This window comes from Mauremys reevesii, linkage group 5 (genome assembly GCF_016161935.1).
Source record: "Mauremys reevesii isolate NIE-2019 linkage group 5, ASM1616193v1, whole genome shotgun sequence".
NCBI lineage: Eukaryota > Metazoa > Chordata > Testudines > Geoemydidae > Mauremys > Mauremys reevesii.
Genome location: NC_052627.1, coordinates 35,495,590 through 35,521,902, shown reverse-complemented (window position 1 = coordinate 35,521,902; position 26,313 = coordinate 35,495,590). Strand labels below are relative to the sequence as shown.

The window sequence follows — 26,313 nt, the reverse complement described above, 5'->3', positions numbered from 1 at the left end:
GCTAATGTTTTTTAAAACTGTGTGTAGGCTTTGAATCATTAACCAGATATGAAAACCAAATTGTGGCTTTAATTGGATTAAATTTCCAAGAATACAGTCACATACTGATATTGTCCTGTTCTGTTAGTTTTCAGACTATTCCTATTAATTGGAAAGCAGAAATATATACCAATCCCCCCCACCCTCTCCTGCCCCCAAAAACTAAAACCATACCGCAAAAATGTCTTGCTACGGATTAAACTGGACATTTCTATTTCTTATGTATTTAGTGAATGACTCTACATAAAATATTCTTTATGGAAAAATCCTACAGAAAATAATAGAAAATAATATCATTTTTATAGAATGTTTAAACTAGTGTATGCAATTCTGCAGTAAGTATATAATTGTCTATGGAACTTAATACACAGGATATCACTCTGTTCAGTTCTATAGGCTTATTTTGAGTAATTGCTAATAGAGGCCTCTTGGTTCCATCCTTATTAAATGCAAAAGAAATTTTCCATAGAGCTAGGGAGAATTAAACTGACTATGACCCTTGACCTACACCACATAGTTCAAGTTAAGCATATCACATTTGCATGCTTCCCTGTTTCTATGATCAGATGTCAGCTATTTACTTCAAATATTCTTTTTTCCCCACATCCCCTCTTGCAAAATATAACTCATCTGCAGAATTTAATACATTATTAACAATCATTTTGAAAGTTTATTTTATATTGTCTCTTTGATCTCCCTTTTCAACTAGGCTTGTGAGCTTTTGTAGTATTAGAAAATGCATATGGGTAGTGAGGAAGGTTGGATCTCAAGCACCAATCTAATTTTAGAGATCTCCTTTGCTAGTGTTTTGCTGCAAACAAACTCTCCGCTGTTTAATCAGAGATCCATGAAGGTTAGTCTGAATGACATGTGGATAACATACTTGATGACACTTGTATAAAACATCCTCTTACCAAGCAGTGTCATAGTGAGCAAGAATATTAATATTCTTGCATCAGAAAAGGTGTTGCTACTATCCAAAAAACAAATGTTACAACATTTTTACCAAGTCATAGGGCTAACTGGAACAAACTGACCAACAACAGAATAATATGTTCTTGTTTTAATAAGGTAGTGTGACCCACCAGATTACCAAACCGGGAGTCAAGGAACCCAGTTTCTCTTCCTGACTTTATATTGATTCAGTGTGTGATGGTGCTTCAGTTTCCCTATCTGTACAATGGGGATAATAATGCTTACTCACCTTTATAAAGTGCTTTGAGATATATAGATAGCTACAAATTCTAAATGTATTATTATTGTCTTACATTTACATAGAAGCATGAGGTTGTGCCACCTACTCAAGAGTAAGAGAAGAGAATGGAAGCTCCTTCTCTTATTACCAAAGGTTACTGGTCCCTTTGGCTGAGCTCAGCAAATTCTTTAGATACAGGGGTTCCTATAGCCTACTGGAGTAAGCTCAGACAAATAGAGGCATGTTTGATTCATCAATCATGGACCCTGCTGTATCTTAGTCTTTTCGTTACTTTGAGGGAAGGTGGCAGGTTCTATCTGGGATGCCTGTAGCCTTATTAACTACCAGATCAGCTACTTGGTGAGGGGGTTTAATTAATTATGTGAGCTGAGTCTGTGTGAGAAGCTTTGAGTGTGGCTTAAAAAAGTTACCCAGAAAGGAATTTCTCTGCCTGGAAAGGAAAGGAAAAAGCCAAGAAAAACTAAACATGAGCCAAATACTTACCAGCTGGAAGGGATTTATTTTTGTTTCATCACTAGTTTCCTGGGTTTTTTTGGTTTTACTTTAGCACTTTGCAAGTGGGCAGACTGTGCTGAGTCAGAATATTGCAAACACAGCCTTAAAACCCCTCTTCTTTAACATCACACCCACAACCACAGACCCCATCAGCTGATCACAACTGCTCAGGGCTGCTACTGTACCTCTCTTAGGATGGCTCTCTTAGGGTACGTCTTCACTACCCGCCGTATCGGCAGGTGGCAATCGATTTCTCGGGGATCGATATATCGCATCTCATCTAGATGCGATATATCGATCCCCGAACGTGCTCATGTTGACTCCGTAACTCCACCAACGCGAACGGCGGTAGCGGAGTCGACATGGGGAGCCGTGGACATCAATCCCGCGCCGTGAGGACGGTAAGTAATTCGATATAAGATATGCAACTTCAGCTATGTGAATAATGTAGCTGAAGTCGAAGTATCTTATATCGATTTTCCCCCGTAGTGTAGACCTGCCCTCAAGCTTTGATCCTGCAAAGATTTAATTATATGGTTAACTTGATCTACCAAGTAAACCTATTGATTTAAATGGGGCCAACTGCAGTGCATAAAATTAGGCCAGGGCTGTTCTTATAAACATTGCCAGTTTAGTATTGTTAGGCCAGGGTTTAATTTTTTTACACAATATTTGTGCCACCAAAATAGACAGTTATACTAGCAAAAAAAAAAAAAAAAAGAAAAGAAAAAAGGGCTTTTGCTGGTACAGCTTGTTTTGCTTGGGAACTGGTACAACCTATGGTAAAGTACTCTGTTGCCAGAATAAGATGCAGCTATGTTAGGAGGCTTTGCCTATATAGGTATACCACTAAACCTTTTCTAGTGTAGATGGGATCTTGTGGCATCGGGGATTGTGTCTTTAAGGGCTGAGCTTCCTAGATAGTCTGGATGCTGTGAAGCTCTTGTTGTTATGCCCAGCCAGCTGGAACTGGACACAGAATAAAAAGATCTCTTGAAAGTATCTTAAACACTGAGTGACCCCTGTCTCCCCCAGACCTTAAGCATGTGCATAAGTGTCTGCAGGGTTGGGGCCTTAGGTAGCAGCAGTGTCCCTTAGTACCCTATCCTAGTCACTGGTTCAGCTTCCTGCAGCACTCTGGGTTTTCCTTGTGGATCTCCAATCCAAGTCCTTATTAGTCTTAACATTGCTTAGCTTGTGAGAACCGATGATCACAAGCTCAAGAGGACATAACTAGTCAAGTTTCAATCATGGAAATTAAATAACAGATATTTTAACATATGCTAAATGGAGGGAAGGCCTCAAAAGGTCATTTTCATGTAGTTTGTTTCTCTTTCACAAATAGAAAATGAGTGTTTAAAAAAACCAAAAACACGCTGCCTTTTAGGTACTACCTCATGCATTCTACAGCCAAGATTGTATTTACTGAGGAAGTTCTATAAAAATAGAATTTGTAAATCTTCTCTAATAGCAAACATGAAGCATTTACAGTAGAAAGCACTTTTCATCCATAGATTAATTATCAAAGGTGGGTCAGATTTATTATTCCCAGCTTTATTATTGCAGATGGGAAAATGAAAGCCTAGGGAGATGAAGTGATTTGACCAGTGTCACACAGTTGGTCCGTGGCACAGCTAGGCAGATAATTAGTCTCCTGGTGCCTGATCGTGGGTCCCATCTACTGGACCATTCTGGCCCCTCTCTTCATTGTGCATAAAAGACTGAAGTGAACATCTCTCCATCTTTGCACTAGACTTAAAAATTTTGGGTCATTATATCCACTACTCTGTGTTTGGATGCTTAAAAAAGGCACAATGTATTTATATACAACTATGAAAACTCAAGGATACTGGGCATAGATATATAGTTCTAATGAGAATGATGTTTATCCATGGCAGAGATTTATGTGAGGCAAGAAATGGCTTCAATTGTGAAACACAGATTAGGTGCTTGATAATCACGAAAGCCATATGTTGTGTGTCTAAGCCAAGTATCCTAATAACTACTGATGATTCCCTGAGCAAAAGCAGATTCAAACTACAGCTCTCAAGGGAACAAAGAAAACATATTTCTCTTGCCTCATGCAGGTGTGAAAGTTCTGTGGCACTGCCTTCTTGGCTTTTCCACTCATGTCACATTAGGAGGTTTACGTGAAGGCAGATTCAGAAAGTCAGGCCTGGTCTTCACTTAAAACATATAGCTATGTCAGTCAGAGGTGTGAAAAAACACACCACCACCTACCATAATAGCTGTACTGACAAACCCCGTGTAGACTCAGCTATGCCAAGAAAAAAGGGCTTCTTAGCTTATGTAATTCGGGGCGGGGGTGTTTTTAAACCAGCAAAACTCCTCCTTCTGTTGGCGCTGCAGCTATATTGGGGGGTATGTTGGTATGGCTGTATCAACATAGCTATGCCGGCATCAGCTGTATAGTGTAGACACAACTGTAGCACCTGCTTGAAGGAATAGAAGAGAAGAGGTGCAGTTGGGCATGCTCAGGAGAGCAGAAATTTTCAGACGCAGCAGAGGGGCAGGATTTGGGTAACCCATACAGGAGATCCTGACTCCACATGCACAGTGGAACAGAGGTCCAAGACTTCTTGGGAGCAGGGCAGGGTAGAGTCAAGGGTGAAGGGTCCACTCTAGTCAGGTGGAACCGCCACTACCTAGATCCATTGGTCACTGCCCATAGCCGCTCTGCAGTTTGTGGGGAAGGATTCTTGTCCCCTGTGGGAAACCTGATGTACAGTTCAGTTATTTAGGCAGTGCACATTGAAAATGATTTGCCTTATTTCATCAATAATTTGTCATTTATGACATATCATCTGATTGTCCTCTGACCTGTGTGTGGCCAAAATCCTACTCTTGTTTTAGGAACCTGAGAACACAGTAGTGCTCCAGAACTCCATGGGATATTGTTCATGACTCCTGTGCATTCTTAGATTTAAAAGGGAAATATGTCTTAAAATCACACACACAGACAGCTGGGACAATCATTTTGTATTACCCACTTTGCCAGGTTACTCACTAGTGCTCTCTTTTATTCAGGCACCCTAATTGTACTGAAACATCCGTATCCCCGGAAAGTGGAAGAACCTTCTATTTATGAGTCTGTCCGGGTTCACACTGCAATGCAGACAGGAAAAACTGAAAATGATCTTGTCCCGAATGCGCCTTCAGTAAGTTACTTTTCTGTTATTAAGGGTCTGGGTGTAACACAGCTAGCCAAGTGAGCCCTGGAGCATGCACTGAGGAGCTACCCTTTTAAAATGGTTATAGCCAAGAAAATAATCCTACCAGTACAGTCATGTGATGAGTAAGAACCTTTCCACCATTCTCCTCAGGAGATCAGCAATGCTGAGCATTAGAAAATCTTGAGAGCTGTCATATGCAAATCTTTCCATATGAACTAAAATTATTTTTTATTATTAAAGAACCAAAGACCTCCACCGCTATCCCTTTAGAATATTAACTTTAAAAAGTTTTGAAACTAGTTAGTTTTTACAAAAAAAAAAAATCACAGCCAGAATAATTTAATGATTCAATACAATCCTAGAATACTCAAGGAGCTGACTGAGGAGATATCTGAGCCATTAGCGATTACCTTTGAAAACTCATGGAAAATGGGAAAGATTCCAGAGAACTGGAAGAGGGCAAATATAGCACCCATCTATAAAAAGGGGAATAAGGATAACCCAGGGAATTACAGACCAGTCAGTTTAACTTCAGTATCCAGAAAGACAAAAGGAGCAAATAATCAGGCAGTTTGCAAACATCTAGAAAATAATAAGGTGATAAGTAACAGTCAGCAGGGATTTGTCAATAACAAATCATGTCAAACCAACCTAATAGCTTTCTTTGACAGAACAACAAGCCTTGTGGATAGAGGAAGTGGTAGATGTGGTATATCTTGACTTCACTAAATCTTTTGACATTGTCTCGCATGACCCTCTCATAAACAAACTTGGAAAATGTAGCCTAGATGGAGCTACTGTGAGGTGGGTGGATAACTGGTTGGAAAACCATTCCCAGGGAAGCTATGTCTACATTACAACCTATGTTGGCATAACTTATGTCACTCAGTGATGTGAAAAAACCACCTCAAGTGACATAAATTACACTGACATAAGTGCTCATGAGCACAGAGCTATGTCAGTGGGAGAGCTTTTCCCAGTGACATCACTTCTGCTGCTCATGGAGGTGTTTTATTATACTGACAGGCGAGCTCTCCCCCCATCAGCATAGAGTGTCTTCACCAGACGTGGTGCAGTGGCACAGCTGTATCAGTATAGCTGTGCCGCTACAGTGCTGTAAATATAGACGTGGCCAGAGGAGTTATCAATGGTTCACAGTTAACCGGGAAAGGCATATTGGGTGGGGTCCTGCAGGGATGGGTCCTAGGTCCAGTTCTGTTCAGTATCTTCATAAACGATTCAGATAATGGCATAGATAGAGAATACACTTATAAAGTCTGCGGGCGATACAAAGCTGGGAGGGTTTGCAAGTGGTTTGGAGGACAGGATTAAAATTCAAAATGATCAGGACAAACTGGAGAAATGGTCTGAAGTAAATAGGATGAAATTCAATAAGGACAAATGCAAAGTACTCCACTTAGGCAGGAACAATCAGTTGCACACATACAAAATGGGAAATGACTCCTAGCAAGGAGCACTGAAGAAAGGGATCTGGCGGTCATAGTTGATCACAAGGTAAATATGAGTCAGTGTAACACTGTTGCAAAAAAAAGCAAATATCATTCTGGGATGTATCAGCAGAAGTGTTGTAAGCAAGACACGTAAAATAATTCTTCCACTCTACTCCACGCTGATACTGCCTCAACTGGAGTATTGTTTCCAGTTCTGGGCACCACGTTTTGGGAAAGAGGTGGACAAATTGGAAAAAGTCTAGAGGAGAGTAACAAAAATGATTAAAGGACTAGAAAACATGATCTATGATGACAGTTTGAAAAAATTGGGTTTGTTTAGACTGGAAAAGAGAAGACTGAGAGGGGACATGATAACAGTTTTCACTACATAAAAGGTTGTTACAAGGAGGAGGATGAAAAATTGTTCTTGTTAACCTCTGAGGATAGGACAAGAAGCAATGGGCTTAAATTGCAGCAAGGGTGGTTTAGGTTGGACATTAGGAAAAACTTCCTAACTGTCAGGGTAATTAAGCACTGGAACAGATTGCCTAGGGAGGTTGTGGAATCTCTGTCATTGGAGATTTTTAAGAACAGGTTAGACAAATACCTGTCAGGAATGGTCTAGTTATTACTTAGTCCTGCCTTGAGTGCAGGGGACTGGAGTAGATGACCTATTAGGTCCCTCCCAGTTCTGCACGTCTATGATTCAGTGATTTCCAGATGTGTCTGGTGAAGATGATGAAAAGTCAGGCCTTTCTTGAAGTTTCAAGGGGCGCACCCAAGAAGTTTAAGCACCCAAATCATTAATCATTTTAAAAAATCAAGACCAAAATTGTGCATCCAACATTCCGACTGTAGTCAAACAAGTGTTTTTACCTAACTGGACCAAAAATTCCCTAGCACGTGCTTTTGTGTTACATAATGTTCTGTTTGTTCTCTGCTCATCTTTAGTTGGAAGGGCTTTTGTCACATATAGAGAGTACTTAAGCAAAGCAAATTAAATTATGTCCCAGTTCTTCTTTTTTTTAAGTGTTTACAGAACAGTTTAAATGGATAACCCCATTGGCTGGTAAGATCTATTACAGTACTTAAGTATTATGACAAGTGGCATCTAGGTAAATGAAGTAAAATGACTTAATTGCTGTGTACATTTTACTGAATTTGGGTCATTATGTACTTGGAGAACTCTGATTCTAGCCTACCCTGGTGTAAGAGGGTACCACTCCTTTGAAGTCAATGGAATGACTTTGGGGGGAATTTGGTCCACACCGTGGGGACAGTACAGAAGCTGCACGAGGATAAGGATAAAATGAGTGGTTGTGGGAGGTATCTGGAGGAGAATGAGCTATAGTTTGATTTTGTTTTGCTCATAATAAAAAGGAACAAAATATAAACACAGCTGAGCCTTTAATTTTGATCCCTTTCCTTATTTCTTTGCAGCTCGGTACAAAAGAAGGATACTTGGTAAAACAAGGCAAAATAGTAAAGGTAAGAAAAACTTCAGAGCTTTCATACTCCTCTCTTCCGTCCCACACCTCTAGAAAGAAATGAAAGTTGAGGAGGAAGAGAAAAGCCCAGGTTTAACTTAGCATCTCTGTGGTTTAATAGCCTATATCCAGTGAAATGAGAAATAAATCATTAACAAGAAAAATAGAAACAAACTCTGACGAGTGAAGTGTAAAAGTATAATTAGGCCAGCCAAAAAAAGAATATGAAGAGCAGCTAGCAAATTACACAAAAATTTACAGCAAATTTTGTTTTAAGTACATCAAGAGCAGGATGCCTGCCAAACAGTTGGTGGGGCCTCTGGACAATTGAAGTGCTAAAAGAGCACTCAAAAAAGACAAGGCCGTTGTGGAGAAGCTAAATGAATTCTTTGCATTGGTCTTCACTGAAGAGGATGTGTGGGAGATTTCTACACCTGAGCCTTTTTTTTTACAAGACAAATCTGAGGAACTGTCTCAGATAGAAGTGTAAACAGAGGAGTATTTTTGAACAAATTGATAAAATTAAACAGTAATAAGTCTCTAGAACCAGGTGGTATTCACCCAAGAGTTCTGAAGGAACTCATATATGAAATTGCAGAACTACTAACAGGGATATGTATTGCTTAACTCGGCCTCTGTACCTGATGATTGGCGGATAACTAATGTGACAATAATTTTTAAAAAAAAAGACTCCAGAAGCCATCTTGGCAGTTACAGGCCAGTAAGCCTGACTTCAGTACCAGGCAAATTGGTTGAAACAATAGTAAAGAACAGAATTAGCAACACATAGATGAATGCGATATGTTGGGGAAGAGTCAGCCTGGCTTTTGTAAAGGGAAATCATGCCTCACCAATCTATTAGATTTCTTTGAGGGGGGTCAACAAACATGTGGACAAGTGTGTTCCAATGGATATAATGTACTTGGACTTTCAGAAAACCTTTGACAAGGTCCTTCACCAAAGGCTTTTAAGCAAATTAAGTAGTCACGGCATAAGAGGGAAGGTCCTCTCATGGCTCAATAACAGTGTAGAGGAACGGACTTACCCCTGTGGCGCCTCCTGCTGGTGACTTCAGGGAATTAGCTCATTCCAGCTCCGGAGCGCCCTCTGCAGGCCAGTGATCCGCCTGTCCTCTGTCCCCCATGTCCCTCCCTGGACCCCGGTGCCCCTTTAACTGGGGTGCTGTCCCCTGGCAGTACCCCACCAATCTGGGTCTCCCCTCCCCGGGGAACCCCCAACCCACTATCCGCACCTCGCCTCAGTCTTGGCTACTGCCAGTCATCACTTAGCCCTCGTTCCCTGGGGCAGACTGCAGTGTATCGGCTACTCATCACAGGCAAGGGGGTTTGGACCTGCTGCCTCTGCCTACCCGTGGGCTGCCCCTTTGCAACTCCAGTACCCAGTTAGCCTTACCCTAAGCCTGCAGGCTGGGGGGTTTCCAGGCCAGAGCTCCCCAGCTCCTCTTGCCTTCCCCCAGCCCTGCTCCACCTTAGGTATCCAGGTACACTCTCTAACAGCCAGGCCCTTCTCCCTCTAAAGGCAGAGAGAGAGTGAGACTGCTGCAGCCCAGCAGTCCCTTTATAGGGCCAGCTGAGTCTGTTTGGGGCGTGGCCACAGCTGCGGTTGTTTCCCCATTCAGCCTGGTCTGTTCTCCCGGCCTGCCTGCCCTGTCAGGGCTGGAGTGGGTCATCACCCTGCTACAAACAGGTTAAAAGAAGGGTGGGAATAAACGGTTTTCACAGTGGAGAGAGGTAAAGAGCAGGGTCCATCAAGGATCTGTACTGGGACCAGTGCTGTTCAACATATTCATAAATGATCTGGAAAAAGAGGGTAAATAGTGAGGTGGGAAAGTTTGCAGATGATACAAAATTACTCAGGATAGTTAAGCAGACTCTGAAGAGCTACAAAGGGATCTCACAAAACTGGATGAGTGGGCAAGAAAATGGCAGATGAAATTCAGTGTTGGTAAGCGCAAAGTAATGCACATTGGAAAACATAATCCCTGCTATACATACAAAATGATGAAGTCTAAATAAGCTATCACTCAAGATAGAGATGTTGGCTTCATTGTGGATAGTTCTCTGAAAACGTCTGCTCAATGTACAGTGGCTGTCAAAAAAGCTAATAGAATGTTAGGAACTATTAGGAAAGAAGTAGATAAAAAGACCGAAAATATCATAATGCCACTATATAAAGCCATGGTAAGCCCAGACCTTGAACACTGCATGCAGTTCTGGACATACCAGCTCAAAAAAGATATGTTAGAACTGGAAAAAGTACAGTGAAGGCCAACAAAAATGATAAAGGATATGGAAAAGTTTCCATATGAGGAGAGATTAAAAAGATTGGGACTGTTCAGTTTGGAAAAGAGATGACTTGGGGGGAGGTGGGGGGACATGATATTGGTCAGTAAAATCATGAATTGTGTGGAGACAATGAATAGGATGTGTTTATCTACCTTCACATAACACAGAAACTAGGGGTCACACAATGAAATTAATAGGCCACAGTCAGGGGCGGCTCCAGGCACCAGCGCAGCAAGCGCGTGCCTGGGGTGGCAAGCCACAGGGGGTGGTGTGCCGGTGGCTGTCAGGGTGGCAGTCAGGCAGCAGGCAGCCTTTGGTGGCATTTCTGCAGGAGGTCTGCCGGTCCCGTGGCTTTGGCAGCAATTCGGCGGTGGGTACGCCAAAGGTGCGGGACTGGCCGCCGAATCTGTGTGACCGGCGGACCTCCCACAGAAACGCCGCCAAAGGCTGCCTGACTGCCATACTTGGGGAGGCAAAAAACATAGAGCCACCCCTGGCCACGGTTTAAAACAAACATAAGGAAGTACTTCTTCACATAATGAACCATCAACCTTTGGAACTCATTGCCAGGGGATGTTGTGAAGGCCAAAAATATAACTGGGTTCAAAAAAGAATTAGATAAGTTCATAGAGGATAGGTCCCTAGCCAAGATGGTCAGGGATGCAACCCCATCCTCTGGGTGTCCATAAGCCTCTGACTGCTAGAAGCTTGGGTTGGCTGATGAGGAATGGATCACTTGATAAATTGCCCTGTTCTGATCACTCCTGTTGAAGTATCTGGCACAGGCCATTGTCAGAGACAGGATACTGAGCTAGATGGACCATTGGTCTGACCCAGTTTGGCTGTTTTTATGTCTTTGATCTCTTTCTGTCAGTCAGTTGCACAAAGATCCATTTAATTGGTTTGACATTAATCCATTTAATTGGTTTCCTGTTAAAGGAAAGTGTTCTTCTGATTATACACAGAACCTCTCATCTATAAGAAACAAAATGATTTCAAGGAAAAGGTTGTTTGATTTTGACTGCTGTATTTTTTTACTTTGTTTTAAAATTCTCAAACCATTTGCTTTCTTTCTTGATTTCTCAGAATTGGAAAATGAGGTGGTTTACATTGCATAGGAATGAACTTAAATATTTCAAAGACCAGATGGTGAGTAGCAAATTGTAATTTGACCTGGTTTAAAATGATCAGTTCTCAGGTAGGGCCTGATCCTGAGAGCATTCAAATCCTTTGGAATTCAGTGGGAGCTGTAGGTGCCCTAGCATTTCTCAGGCTGAGTCCAATAGACATCAGTTCCAGTATTTAAATCCCTGCAGTGCCATGCTCCCCTGACCTCATGTTTTTCCCAGATGCCATGGTTCCACTTGTGGAATTCATGCATATTTTTAGCCATCGCATGCCAGGTGATGACAGGTTGAGCCTGCTCCCAGTGAAGTCAACAGTAGTTTTGTCATTGACTTTAGAGAATATTTATAAATATTATAACCTAGCAGGTATTTAATAGCTTGGTCATAACCCAATACAAAGCTGTTCTTTACAGTATATTTTAAATTGCTTTCTTCAATCTAATTTAAATGACAGAAGCGATGTGTGGCATTGGGGACTGTGCCTTCAAGGGCTGAGTTTCTGAGAGAGAGAGAGAGAGAGAGAGAGAGAGGCTGGGCAGCAGGCTGTGAAGTTCTTGTTCTTATGCACAGCCAGTTGGAACCAGACACAGACTAAAGCAGATCTTTTACAAGCTCTTAATCACTGAGTGATCACTGAACACCACCGTGGAACTTTCACGGGAGGATGCTGTTCCACAACCAAACTGAATTATTATTGGGATAGTTTTCCTGATATTCAGGGTTTATTTTCCTTTCCTCGGTTTCACCCCATTATTCTGAGTTACACAATGCCTTTTTTCCCCTTTTGGCATTCCTTCCCAAGCATTTCCCCTCTGTTGCTCTGTTTTACATTACTTTGCCCCAGATGTAACAGCTTGGATAACCTTTTTCCTGCCATCATGGGATACGTAGCCACCAAGACACCCTGTTCACCAGAAGTCCCACTTTAGTGGAAAGCCATATGAAAAGCCTCGCTATTTTGGTAGCAGAGTCATTCATCAGCTATATCATATCCTTGTAAATCTGCCCTTAATCTGTTATCTTCCAGCTAGCAGTACCATGCTGTCATCAGCCCAACTCTAAATTTAAAGATATTTTCCTGCTTTTTTTAATTCAGCCAAATCCTGCTCTCAGATATATCGCTGTAAATTTGGATAGACTCCACTGGTGTCAATGTAGTTACTCTGCATTTACTACTCCAACATAACTGAGAGCAGAATCTGGCCCCTTGTCACTGTTAGCACATGGAAAGAAAGTGAAGCCTTGGGAATGAGGTCAGCTACTGTCTTTCTTCCAGTTTCATACACTCTCATTTTAAAAATATGTTATTTTCAAGTCCACAGAGCCAATCCGGGCATTAGACTTAACAGAATGCTCAGCAGTGCAATTTGATTACTCACAGGAACGAGTCAACTGTTTCTGGTAAGTTGCAGTCCAAATGAATTCTTAATTCTTTTGCCTAGCTTTTCTGAAAGCCCTAATATACTCAAGAAACATTGATTTGTTATTGCCAGTCACTCCTGACAGACACCTGATGATAATGGGTGAGCATTATAGAGTCTCTCCCACTCTTTATTTTATCCATGTATCTCAACCAGCTCTCTCGATCAGTTCCACATAGCTCTGTAAGAGTCAGTGCTGGAGATAGAACTCTTGCTTGGGCACTGGGGTTCATTCATTACTGATTCCCACTTCCACTCAGAAAACTGAATTCAGCCCCAGGGTAAGTAGGTATAACTCATAGTGAGGTGAGACCACTACCAGTGAATTTAAACGTGGTTATTTTTGTGGTGTGCACTAAAGCCAACCCCAGCACAATTCTGCAAAACACAATTCATTTGTCTATACTGGCTAGGCACAAGACTCTCACTATCAAGAGCTGAATTAAAAAATAGTTCTGGCTAAACAGTTTAAACTGGACTGTAGGCAGGACCTGAGACATTAGCCACACGAATGCAGCATCACTCCAACACCTGAAGTCTGAACAAAAATTGGTCAGTGCCAGTGTGGGAAGAAGCAAGGCTATGGGAGGAAATACTGATTATTCAAATGGATTAAGATTATGTTGTCTTTACAGTTTAGTATTCCCACTAAGGACATATTACCTGTGTGCAAAGACTGGCATAGAAGCTGATGAGTGGATTAAGATACTGCGATGGAAATTGGTAAGGAAATGGTGTGTTAAATGGCAGTGTGGGCAGAAGGCTAGTCCCTAGGATTTAGCACACCAAAAAAAAAAAAAAAATTCAGACAAGCATTTGTTGGCTCTTTCCTATATGTACATATATAACAGATATATGTATTTACCATAACAATGCATTAATGCGAGGTATGATTGCATTGCCATGCCCTTGTTGAAACTATATAGTCTTCTCCATTTTGAATTACCATAGACCAAGTTGTCATCCTAGATATTTTTTTTTTAATTCTTAAATGATGGATTTATTTCCAGTGCTACAGAAATATCATTGTGGAGTTGGTCTGAGATTCTCTGCACAATGAGGTATTCTCCTTCCTAATGTGTGTACACCATCCAAGTGTTGTCAACTCTCATGGTTTTATCATTAATCTCATGATTCTTGGTGTTTTTCTTAAACACCTGGCATCATGTTGTTATGTGAAAATCTGTTTTCATGAGGGGGAAAAGTGACTTTCTAGCCATCATGGTAGCAAAGAAAATATATTTAATTGATGATTTTAGGGACCCAACTCATGATCATTTTTGACTGGCTGGGGTTGGCAATGCTGTGAACAAATGGAGCAAGTATTGCTCCCACTAAGTTAAAATTTCAGTGAGCCAGTCAACCTTCGAAGATTAGCATGCAACTTCTATTGACTTCAGTGAGAATTGCATGCTTGGAATCTATTCCACTACATGTATAACACATTATGAAACCTGTCCATATGTACTCTGTGAGGCCTATAAAGTGAATGACTGCTTTTTAGGAGGTATCCATTCAGGGAGGAAAGGAAGGCAGTATAGTGTACCGATAAAAAGTGTCCGCCAGTACAGCTGACTTGAAAGTGCTGCCACGTCAAAGGACCTTCTTTAAAGCGCTGCCAGGGCAAAGCTTTAATGTCCTTGCCCCTTTTGCCCCCCACAGGCCGCCAGTGGGGGGGGGGGTCGGTGCGGGGGGGGGCAGCAAAAAGAGCAGCTGCCCTGGGGCCGGTGGTTTAAAAGGGCCCAGGGCGCTGGCCACCACTAAATGCATCAGCAGCTGGAGCCCTGGGCCCTTTAAATTGCTGCTGGAGCCCCGAGCAGCGCGGGCCAGGCAGGACAGATGGGCTGGCTGGGGGACGCTGATCCCCAACCTGACCCCTTCTGGGGCAGGGGAGAAGAGCCAGCCCCTGTACCGGTAAGAGTTCAATTTTACTTTCACCCCTGTATACATTCCATAATGGTAAGTACATTACATGACATTTGTCACCACCACATTGATCTCTGCTTACATGTTTAGCCCCTTACTACTATCCTTTTTGTCTTGCCTATTTAGACTGTAAATTCTTTAGTGCAGGGTGTGTCTACTATGTTTTGTGCAGTGCCTGGTACAATGTGGCTCACTATTCTTGGTTGGTCCCTAGGCACTATTGTAATAAACATGATTAATAAGAAGATATTAAGGCATATATACAGCATAGTTCCTTCAAAAGTGCATCTGCCATATGGGAAGGGCGTGTTAGGTTTGTTCCCAGGATCTTGTTTGTTGGAATTCCCCTGCATGTCTGTAAATCCCCAACAGAGAAGACTAACTAGACTTGCTCTACAGTTTAAAAGCATTGCATTAAGAGACGCACACACAAAACTGGTTAAGCATTTTGAATGTGCATATTCTACAGTACTGTTGTCGTGAGTGCCTTTTGTGTTCATCATCTTGTACAGAACACAGGAAGGGACATAGCCAGTGCACCATGGGAGTTTTTACCTAGATTGTAGATAATACAGGACCACACAGACAGCATACATTGGGTGATCAGGTGAGCGTCAGGAAGGCAGGGCAATGTGTTATAAATCTAACTTGCTCAAAAATCAGCAGCTAGTATTTTATCTATCTGCCCAATTTTTATTTTCTTTGATATTTCTTTTTAACTAGCCACATATATGAACAAGTAATGGATTGTCTTTTGTTTCAGTCACAAATAAGAAAACAACAGGACCAGCGTGAGGCTACCTCTACTCTGTAGTTATTCCTCAGCGAGATTCAGCCTTCAACATTGAGTTTGTCACTTCACACGAGGGCAGTTTCAACACATGCATTACCTACAGTGTGTACAGCTACGTACTTGCATATATAGGATTAATGCCAGATGGACACTTTCAGAATGTGAAATGTTATCAGGGAAAACTGTTGCATCCTAACAATGCTGGTTCCCTAACCAATCACATATTCTTAATGCACATTTAATTCAACCACCTAGGCTGTTTAGTTATGGATCACAAAAGTGGTCAGTATTTGAAACTTTCGGTATAGTAGTAAAGCACTCTGTTAGCTTCATTGAGCTTCTGTAATAAATACGTAACTAACTACTAGCACCAGCTGTACTGCAGGGGTTAGCCCACTCATTTGAAATCAGCTATATTCTGGAAACCTTAAATATTGCTTTTGCATTGTGGTTTAAGGGTTTAAAGCCTAGAGGAAAATTATGGCTCCAGAGTGGATTTTTTTCACTGTGAAACTGACTAGAGTATATTTTTGTAATTAACGTGAGTCCCTGTTACATGGAAAATATAAACTTAATATTTTTAAAGTCTGGTGTCAAAGTGGTTGATGAATAATACTTGGTTTTGGTGAAAGCTATTAGCGTGTGGTCTGATCCTACATTTTGGCAGAGGTAGCTGCAAGTGCGTAGATTGCTGCTCTCTCTGTTAGACATATTATATTGAGAGCATCCTTGCTTATACATTGGGGTGATAAGGGCACAGGGCAGTTGGACCCCATCTTCTCCATTCCCAGTATGCTCATGCAGGAGTAGCTATAGGTGGCCATGGAATGAGGAGAAAATGCTCTACAGCTAGCAAAGTTTTTGGTCCCCATTGGGTGTGTAGTGGAATTCTAGCAGAGTCGTGTGCCCTTCACTTACCTACATGAAGATGATAGTTACATTTTATACATTTCTGCTAGCAGCATCTGCTTGTAATGATCTTTTCCTTGGTTAGTATTGAGAGTTTACAAGCAGAAGCTATTCATTGTAGTTGATTAGGTTTGTGTGTTTTGGGGATGGGGGCAAGGGGATAAGAGACAAGTTATATTCTGAAAATGAATTGTAAAGCATGTGGCAGCTATCCAGACAAAGCAAGCTGGGATCATGAAGTTGTTTTTAAATATCAAATTAGCTTGAATTGTACCTGCTCAAAAATGTTTTACATGAGACAAGGACATTTTATGTTCTCCCGCCCTATAAACTGCTGTGGCATTTTTAAAATGAAGCTTGCACACCAACTGGTTTAATTTTCCATAGCTGCCTTTACTGTGTGAAGAGAGGCACCTGAGCCTAGAAAAACAAGAGACTCCATTATGGTAGAGGAAGAATTCAGAATTGTAATTACAGGAATAGTATTTTGTTTGAACTTAGATGTTCACAGTATTTGATGTTTTTTGTATAGACTAAATATTTTAAAATGTCTGAATAAATACAGTTTCACCATACTATTAAAAAGGTACTCTATTAAAACTTAGATTGTGATGCCTGCAGTCAAGGAAGTTAGCAGAATGGTGTTCATATGCAACAAAATTTTATAAAATAATGATTTCCCTCTCCTTTTTCCTTCCAAAGAAATTACAAGATAACTGCAATAGAGTAGAAATATTCGGTACAACCCTGTTGGTAGGCCAACAGTAGTCATGCCTCTCTACTAATGGATGGGAAATCCTGTGTGAAGTCAAATCATCTCACAATCAGAGCTTCTTCCTATGAGAACAGGCCAGATTGCAGAATATTGGAAACAAAATGTAGTATGCACTACCTTTCTCAAACAATCACAAAATGAAGCCAGGTTAGAATACAGCTCGTGGCTTTTCAAATGGAGCTTCACACAGACAGGATGTTACACTAGTTGATCAGGGGTCTACACTGGCTGATTAGTTTCTAGATGGAATTTAAAGTGTTTGCAGATGTTTTGGGACTAGATTATCTGAAAAATGTATCTTAAAAGAAAGACATTATACAGCCCCAAGTGTTTTTACTTATAGAAAGCCAACACGTGTAGAGGTTGACATTGGACAGCAAATGAGACAAGTTTTTATAAAAATGTAGAAATTCAAAAATGATGAGATCTAGATGAGATCCACACATGTTATTTTTCAGCCCATAAATTATCCAAGTTGTACATTTATAAAGCAACAAGGGAGACAGTTATCTGCATGGAAAAGCAGGTTTACCAGCAATATTTTAGAACAGTTAGAAAAATGGATCAGGTTACAACATTTTTAAAAATAGTTTTATTTAGACATTTACTTAGGAAAACCTAAAAATAAATGAGATCAAGTGTTACCACTAACATAGCCACAAATACCAGAACAAAAGACAAACATGGGTATCACACCTATACTGTACAAAAGAAATACAAGAAAGTGCAACACTGATTGGGCACTTGTACCCAGTAATGAGGAAAACGCTCGAAGCCGTAACTTATATAGAAATAGCAGCATCCTTCTCCTATCCCAAGGAAGCTCACATTCAGATTAGTAGTATTCCTTTACCAAAGCATCACAAAAATAAAAAAAATATGGGATAGTTATTGATTGTACTGCTAGGACTGCCAGCATATTTTCTCTTCTTCCTAGCACATGCAAAGAAGCGATGAAGACAATGAAAATTAATTCTACTTCCCCACTGTGTAGTGGTGGCTAGTGAGAGGGTAAACCCTATTCAATACTTCATTTCCTGTACAGCAAGGGAGCTGTGGGTCACTTATCTGGACCAACAGTATGCGGATACCGGTCCACTCTTAAACCTGATCCTTAGTAAGGGCTCCACTGGAGCCATTTGCTGGTCTCTCCAGTACTGCACAATACAAGACATGTGGCCAAAGAGTCTATCTACAACACACTAGTATCCCATTTCCGATTCAGCACTATGTACAAATTTAACCTTATTTAGTACAATGGGGGAAGTGATATTTCCTCTCATACATTTGTTATTTTGTGGGCTGAGAATTATTGAATCTTTATGTCCCATTGGGTAGTGAAGAGATGCCGCACTTTGATGACACCATCAGGTTAAGAAACCTCTACAACCTGCCTCAACTCTTCAAACAAGGGAGCAAGTTCTTTCTCTAAGCTGACGATCAATCCTGTAACAATAAGAAGAGAAGAGATACAAAATAGTTACACTACAGAGCATCCATCAAGCCTCTCTCCAAAGCAGTCAATAATAATGAAAGTGTTTATTAAAACTAAACTGATTTCACTTCAGCTTATCACTCTGCAAGGAAGCAGCATATGAGAGCTAATCACAGCAGTGACCAGCAATTGCCACTGTAATTAAGTGCCCTCTCGTCTCTTCCTCTTTGAGTCACAGATGGGGGATCAAATAAGAGCAAAACAGGGCAGGAAAGTCCCCAGAACAGGAACAGAGCCAATGCAAGCAGTCTTCCTCTTCACTGGCAGCTGCAGCATCGCTTCCACACCATGCAGGCTCTGAGAAGAAGTGGGAGAATGTGTATGTTGGAAAGTCAGAGACCAATGACTCTACAAAAGAGGATTTCCTCTGGAACAAGCAGAGAGTCAAGTGGACACATTGGAGTGCCCAACTCAGAGTCCTGCATAACTGAAGGGCATAATTTTGAGACCAGGTGTTGCACAGGTCAACAGAGGGCAAAAATCTGGCCTGCAGAATCTTTGTACCATCATCCTTATCACTAGCAAAAAGTATTAAGCACTAATGTGCTAAGCTGTTCAAGACATAAGACAAAACAGTTCCTTCCCTGCAGACCTTAGCATCCAACAGACAAAAATGAAGACTAGAAACTGTGAAGCCTGGAGGACAGAATAATGTAGAGGCTTTTGTTCATTTTTGTTTTCATGTTTGTGGGCATTGAGGGAGAAGAAAGATTGTCAACCGTTTGTATTGTGGGGTCATTACCAGTGCATTTTCCAAATAAGTGAGGTTCACATCCTGTTTAAGGTAATGCATTATTAGAACATGTGGGAAAATGAATTGCTTTTAAGAAAGATAGGTATTTTTGAAAATTTTGCCAAACTCCTATTTTCAAAAGTTTCAAATATCAGACCCATTGGGACTTACAGTTTTGAAAATTTTACTGAAAATATTTTTCCAATCAACCATGACCCTTTTTATCAGATTCCATGCTGGTAACAAGTTAATATGCAGTTGTGTAATGAATACGAACCTAAGTTTATGTAACTCATATTTTTCAAATGAATTATTTTAAGTCTTTTATTGAAAATATATCACTCTAGTCATAACAGTTTAGGAAATTACTGATAATGAAAACGTACCGGTATTGGCATTGCTGCTAGCAATGAAACTTACTACCAAAGGTAACCGATTGAACTGGACCACCTTAAAAACATAAAAACAGAAGTTCCTCAAAAATCAATATACTGCTTGTCAAAAAAAAAAACAGCGTAAAATTTGCTACTCATTCCCTAATCCTGCAGTCCTTACTCATGCAACTGGTCCCATCAATTTAAATTATAAATAGGAAAAAGGACTGGGTTTTATGTATATGTTAAAGATTCAGAGTTTAAAGGTGCTAGCAGAGATAGAGAGCAATCCCATTTTGTAGCTCACAGTTATGTACAGTATTGTGTACCCATTGTGAAATCTAACCAAATATAAAAGCTGCAGCATAGTGTGTATGTTATTTCCTCCCTCTTGTTACATGATTAAATAAATAAATACTATTCAGGGAAGGAGCAAAGAAGAATAATTCAGAAATGCTGAACATATGCTAGTACTGTCAAAAGAATGTCAGACCAATGCAGTCAGGGTCTAACCGCTACTTTTTTGCATTTATTGTCCATCAAACAAAGCTGAATATAGCAAGTCTAAACAGTTACGCTTTTTTCATTTGTTTGTATCAACGCCCTTCTGTAAAATTCTGCTCATCAATCCATTGTGAACTGAGCAGGAGTGTGAATCTGTTGAAGGATGATGGATGTCAGCAGACACATGAAAAAAAAATCAAGTTTATAAACGGTGAACTGTTTTATGTAAATTTCCTTGCCCAGACACTTCCTGAAGCAGGATTTAATGGGTACACAGTTTAAAGTGGACAGAAACCCCAGCTTGTTCAGCAGTATCACTGATCACATGTATATAAATATGAACATTTTGTTTTCCCAAGATAAATATTTTTAAATGGTGAGCAATAAGCACAAATTTAGAATGGTAGATATTAGAGATTTGCAACAGGCACCATCTGCTGGAGAACACAGTGACCTTCAAGTACTGTCCTGAACCAGTAACTCATTATTGATCCTGAGAAACAAAAGCTAATTCCAATGAATATCGCAAAAATTCAGCATAACCAGCTCTTACATATTTTAGGAAATAAAACACACGTTTAAATATAATCGAACCCCAGTGGAAAGCCAGCACAGAGTTTTTTTTTAAAAAAAAAAAAGTCATGTAGGACTAGCTCTGGCCAATAGACTCTTACCTGGTATGTGTTGTAGTAACAGATGATACTCTTGTTTTTTGAAAGCCCTAGTTTGCTGCCCTGGTCTGTTGCAAGTGCAAAGGTGGACAAGAAACCAGGTCTAAGTGCATGCTCTGGAGCATTATCATTGGCAACTGGAACAAAACATATTTTACATTCCTACGTGATCTTTGTACATATGGGTCAGGCATCCTGCATCTGAGGCAACAGTAAACTAGATTAGATCTCATACACGTCAAACGGCCCCTACCTGCTTCCCACCTTCCCTCAATAATGAATGCCTATTGATGTGCTTTGGAAGATGCATGTAAATGTTTTACTCTGTATATCTTTATCACCACATCAACAGCAAGCTTTCCTAACATTCTGAGGATGGTTTATTTTTCTATATGCTTGTTTGTTGCACCATGATCTGTGCTGATGCTGTTTTGTTTTTTTGTGTCACTTGCAATAGTATGCAAGACCCATCCCATTTCACCCATATCATGCAACTTCAGATTCACACATACATGCAACTCCTACTGAGCATCATTAAATGAGATGGGACATACAAACCATCTTTAGACTCTTAACTTATGCCACTGTGCCTGTAGCACTACATGTCTCACACTACTACCGGAAAGTAAGGTAAGGATAGCACAACCCCGATGCAAACAAATTCAGAATTAAGTCAACAGCAGTTGGTACATCTATCTGTGGGTAGCACTTGGTCATATCAGACTTAGGATAAGACTTCTGCTAAGCCAATCCTGGTGTTGTCTACCAATCTTAAAGCAGCTTTAAGGTATAAACTCGTTACATGATTCCAACTCTCTTCACTGATGACATGGTAAGGTGCCTACAGACTATGGTTTTAAATCCACTGCATGTACCTAGATAGAGGGCTCCCTTTAAGAGATAATTTAGTGTTCAATAAATCCTTGTTAAAATGTCCCAAATTTGAGCATGTCTGACTTAATGCTTAGATCAACCTCCAATATTTACAGTAAAGTAAAAGCCAGATAGGAGGAAGAGTCCTCTCTCCATTAGGAAGCCAGTTTTTTGTCTTTCAATTAAAGATGTCCATTAGGGATCAGATGTTATGATTTACCTTTGATAACAGGCACACCATCTCTGTCTGACACTAAAATAGCATGAAGACCTTCAACACTAGAGGAAACAAAATAAAACTGTTTTTACCCAGTTTAAATGTTGGCAGTGAGATTCATTTTATTCAGCAAACACGTACCAAAGTGAAAACAGAAGAGGTAGCAATGAGAGACGTGATAGTGCAAGGAGTGCCGACCATTAAACTAGCTTTCATTATGTGATACCCAAGGGTCAACAGGCAGACTTCTACTAGAAATTGTGGAGGTCCTTCAGCTTCAATAAGGGGACTACTATTGGAGGTAGTCCTTAGTGCAGGTTTCACAAAGCCAGTACAAAGTGTTGCTTGAATTCGAGAAAAATTATTCCAGTAACAGGAGCTTTTTTTAACCCTATTTAACACTTAAAATGAAATGAAGAGTAGAGTACTGTACTTCTTTTGGAGTGGACAGATGGAAAGGTTTGAGTTATTTCCACCTGAACTGACTTAACTCATTCAAAAACAACAGTGTACTAAGTTTTAAGATAATTGTCTCTTTAATATTAAGCTAGGTTAGCAAAAGTTAAGTTTTTGCAGCCAAATAAATATTATTCAGCGTATAGGAACCTGCAATGTAAAATGTAATAGATTCTTTTAAAAAAAAGTGTTCAGACAGTATGGACAGTCTGTTGGATTACTTTCACTAGAGCCCACTAAAATCCAGGTAAATATTAACATACATTAATTGCGAAGCAGCACAGAGTATAAAGTGAACACTTTACTATAGCATGATAGCTATGTTACCTTGGTAATTTTTTGTACAGAAACCTTTTCAGGTCCTACAAAGAAAAATAAGAGTATGAAATATGCTTTATTTTTCAAAATAATCATATGTATGAAACTTCCATAATTTTATCACAGTAGAAACCATTTGCGTCATTTTTTAAAAACTTCCTCTTCTGTTCTACCACAAAACACTTATATTAAATTGCATTGTGTGAAGTATTTTGAATTATAACTGATCAGTCCCCGCACCCCCCTCTTTGGTGCTTCTATATAAAAATAGTCTGAGTTCCAGAATTTACATATGTATAGTACTCATATTACTTATTCCTTTAATTCTGTTAATCATTTCAGTGGCTCTGAAAATGTACATACTGATATTTGTTAACTACCTAAAATGCATCCAATAAGCATATTGTTGCATTTCTCTGTCCTCCCAAAGTGTTTTAAGTATAATGTTTCATGTTAACACACTAAATACATAGCGCTTGAACATTTTAATGTAGTCGCAGCTACAAATGCATATCCCAGAAACATGTGAACTTTGTTTTAGTGTCTTCCAAATATAATCACTTTACTAGTTACTGAACAAAGACCAGATTCTCTCTCCTTTTGCATAATCATGTCATTCTCAATCAATCAAGACCTGTTCCCCTTTCAAAGTCTTCTAAGGCCTTAGTCCTGCAAATACTTTAGCTCATGCATAACTTTACTGACATCAGTAAACTGAATGAGCTTTCATAAGGGTGTGTCCACATGGATCTGTTTACAGGATTGGGGCCGTAAAGCAAGCTTTTTTGGCCTGGGTCTATAGTTTCTTCCTGTTTGGTAGCTTTCACAAATAGTGAAACAATCCCCCCCCCCCAAACAAAAACAAACAAAACCATATAATTACAAAGACAAAATATTTTCAAATAGAAATGTGTATTTTCAAAATACTTACGTCAGCCATGGTTAGAAACTTTTGGAAAAAAAGTAAACAGATGTACTGTCAAAGTTCCTGAAAGATAAGAGTCAACATTAGTCAAGCACATAAGCTTTTATGACCTCCCTCTCTCTCTCTTTTTTGCATACTCTCACACAAAATTAAGAAGGGAGAAGTGTCCCTATGAATTTGCAGCATCCTGTGGCTCTCCTTCTGGTGCCAATGTGAAGAGGATAACACTCACACTACCCTGCCCAACAGAATGAATTATTGGCATTAAACTGCTCTTCAAAGAAGCTGACTTACCACAAGCTACACACAAGCTGTTCCCCAGAGGGCCTTCCCCCACAAGCAGCCCTGTTGCAACTGTCTCACCCATTTCAGTAGGAAACATGGGTCAAAAACTGCATAAACGAGGTAAAGGGCGTCTCAGGGCAGATCTACACTTAAAAAGCTGCAGTAGCTCAGCTGCGCTGGTGTAGTGCTTCTCCTGTCCGTGTAGTTCATCCACCTCCATGAGAAGTGGTAGCTATGTCGACAGGAGATGCTCTTGACACAGTAATATTTACACCGGGGGTTAGGTTGATGTAACTGCATCACTCAGAGATGTGGATTTTTCACACCCTTGAGCAATGTAGTTATAGCGATGTAAGTTTGTAGTGTAGACCTGGCCTCAGTGATGGGGTGCTAAAGAGAGGAATGACTGTATGGTGAAGGTAAGTACACGTGTTATTCCTGGACACTCTCCACGATAAACTCTGCCAGCAAGTTTGTATGTTTCAATGGGACAACACTAGGCAGCTGTTAGTCTAGATATTTTCTGAGAGCTCTCTCTTTCCTGCCTCTGCTATAAGCACTGAATCACATCAGACAGACTGGGGTATATGGATGAGTCAGTCAGCTTTAACTCGATCCAGATAAGAGAGATGTAATACTAGCACAACAGGGGAAGTAACTGAAAGCACTGTCTGTGCCTTGCATGGAGTTCTCCCAATGGTTTGTTACCAGAACTTGCCATCTGGAAACCATGTTTGTTTCTGGATGTCCAGACAGCAGGAATGTCAGTGTTGCAAACCCTGGCCACTGACTCTTCAGCTGCCTATGTACACTGTTCCTTTGGTCATGAAGACAATCAGTCATCTGTTTTTGTCACCTTCCCACTGGAAACACCCTCCACATGGACTATTTCCAAAGGCAGTTTCAACTAACGTAGACTGCTGTCAGCATCATACGCAAGACAGGGGTGGTAACTGTCCCAGTCTACTCAGCACTGGTGAGGCCTCTGCTGGAGTACTGGGTCCAGTTTTGGGTACCACATTTTAGGAAATATGTGAACAAAATGGAGGGAGTCCAAAGAAGAGCAACAAAAACGACAGAAAGGTTAAAAAACTTGACATATGAGGAAAGGTTAAAAAAGCAGGGGATGTTTAGTCTGAAGAAAAGACTGAGGTGGGAACTAACAGTCATCAAATATGTAAAAGGTTGTTAGAAGGAGAGGGATCAATTGTCCTCTGTGTCTATTTAAGAGCAGGATAAGAAGTAATGGGCCTAATCTGCAGCAAGCGAAATTTAGGTTAAGTAGGAGGAAAAACTTCCTAGCTGTAAGGATAGCTGAGAACTGGACCAGCTTTCCAAAGGAGGCTGTGCAGGTTTTTAGAACAGGTTGGACAAACACCTGTCAGGGCTAGTCTAGGTTTGCTGGCTCCTGCAGGGGTGGAGTGGGGTAGGGTTACTGCCTTTCTCTGATTCCACGAGGGAAGCCAGCCGGCAGGGGAGCAGATTGCACCTGCTCCTAAGGCAGGTCAAGGAGCGGGGCTGGCTACCCGAGAACCCCGGCGCCTCCTTGGGTTGTGCCCTGGCACCTGACAGGCCACAGGGCTCCCACAGCTGTGCACGGGGTGGCCAAGGACAGGCTGGGCTGCTCCCTGGCCCAAGGAGCACAGGGGCTGGAACTAGGGGTGCAGCCGCACGCCCTGACGTGAAGCGGTTCCCATCATATCCAGGGGTCACCGTTTGCTTCTGTGGCGCTTAGCACCCCCCGCTCCCTACAAACTTCCCATCGGCCCTGCCAAGGGGCTGGGGTTTGCGGAGCTCCGAGTCCCCCAGCCCCTGAACAGAGGGTTTGGGGGGGGGGAGCCGGAGGACGGTCGCAGGACCCCTCCCGCTCGACTCCCCGCAACACGGGTGGCTGGGTGGGTGTCAATATAGTAGGCCCTATAATAACAATTACCACAACACATTACCTCTGCTTGGGGGGTCCGCCCATCCACCCTGCCCCGAAAGCCGAACTCCCCCCCCCTTACCCCAGCGTCCAACAGGCCACCTCCTTCTTCCGGAATTCCTCACAAAAATACCACAGATGACAGCGGCCGCTTCCCTTTAACCCTCGATCACATGATTCCCCACCCAAGAAACGATCGCTTCTGCCCCCCCCGCGTCGTCCTCACTTCCGGTGTAGCGTCAGATCTATCTCCCTTGTACCTAATGAGCATGCTCACACGTTTGCGCCTGCTCAGTGAGCGCAGCGAAAGGGCTGCGCTAGTGGGAGCGGGAGGGGACAAGCAAAGGGCGAAGGAAATGCTGCAGAGAAGGTCATGTGACTGCACTGGCGTAGGGACCG

General features: G+C 41.2%; 2 protein-coding genes across 3 annotated transcripts in view; one reads left to right on the top strand and one right to left on the bottom strand.

Moving 5' to 3' along the window:
- DAPP1 (dual adaptor of phosphotyrosine and 3-phosphoinositides 1) overlaps positions 1 to 16,655 on the top strand; it is a 51,818-nt gene extending 35,163 nt beyond the window's left edge. The window contains exons 4-9 of one of the 2 annotated variants that reach the window (XM_039540654.1): positions 4,799 to 4,929; positions 7,836 to 7,883; positions 11,275 to 11,337; positions 12,631 to 12,716; positions 13,372 to 13,459; positions 15,426 to 16,655. In XM_039540654.1, coding sequence (XP_039396588.1) covers positions 4,799 to 4,929; positions 7,836 to 7,883; positions 11,275 to 11,337; positions 12,631 to 12,716; positions 13,372 to 13,459; positions 15,426 to 15,476 — 467 coding nt within the window. In that variant the 3' untranslated portion in view covers positions 15,477 to 16,655. The remainder of the gene's footprint in view (positions 1 to 4,798; positions 4,930 to 7,835; positions 7,884 to 11,274; positions 11,338 to 12,630; positions 12,717 to 13,371; positions 13,460 to 15,425) is intronic. The other variant, XM_039540655.1, reaches the window with a different exon arrangement.
- A 1,057-nt stretch (positions 16,656 to 17,712) lies between these two features.
- Positions 17,713 to 26,133, bottom strand: LAMTOR3 (late endosomal/lysosomal adaptor, MAPK and MTOR activator 3). The gene is made up of 7 exons (XM_039540656.1): positions 25,997 to 26,133; positions 23,712 to 23,768; positions 22,790 to 22,824; positions 22,010 to 22,068; positions 20,920 to 21,053; positions 19,754 to 19,817; positions 17,713 to 18,585 (listed from the first exon to the last, which is right to left on the bottom strand). The coding sequence occupies exons 2-7, from the start codon at positions 23,718 to 23,720 to the stop codon at positions 18,512 to 18,514; spliced, it is 375 nt and encodes a 124-aa protein (XP_039396590.1). The 5' UTR covers positions 23,721 to 23,768; positions 25,997 to 26,133; the 3' UTR covers positions 17,713 to 18,511.
- Between the last annotated feature and the right edge of the window lie 180 nt (positions 26,134 to 26,313).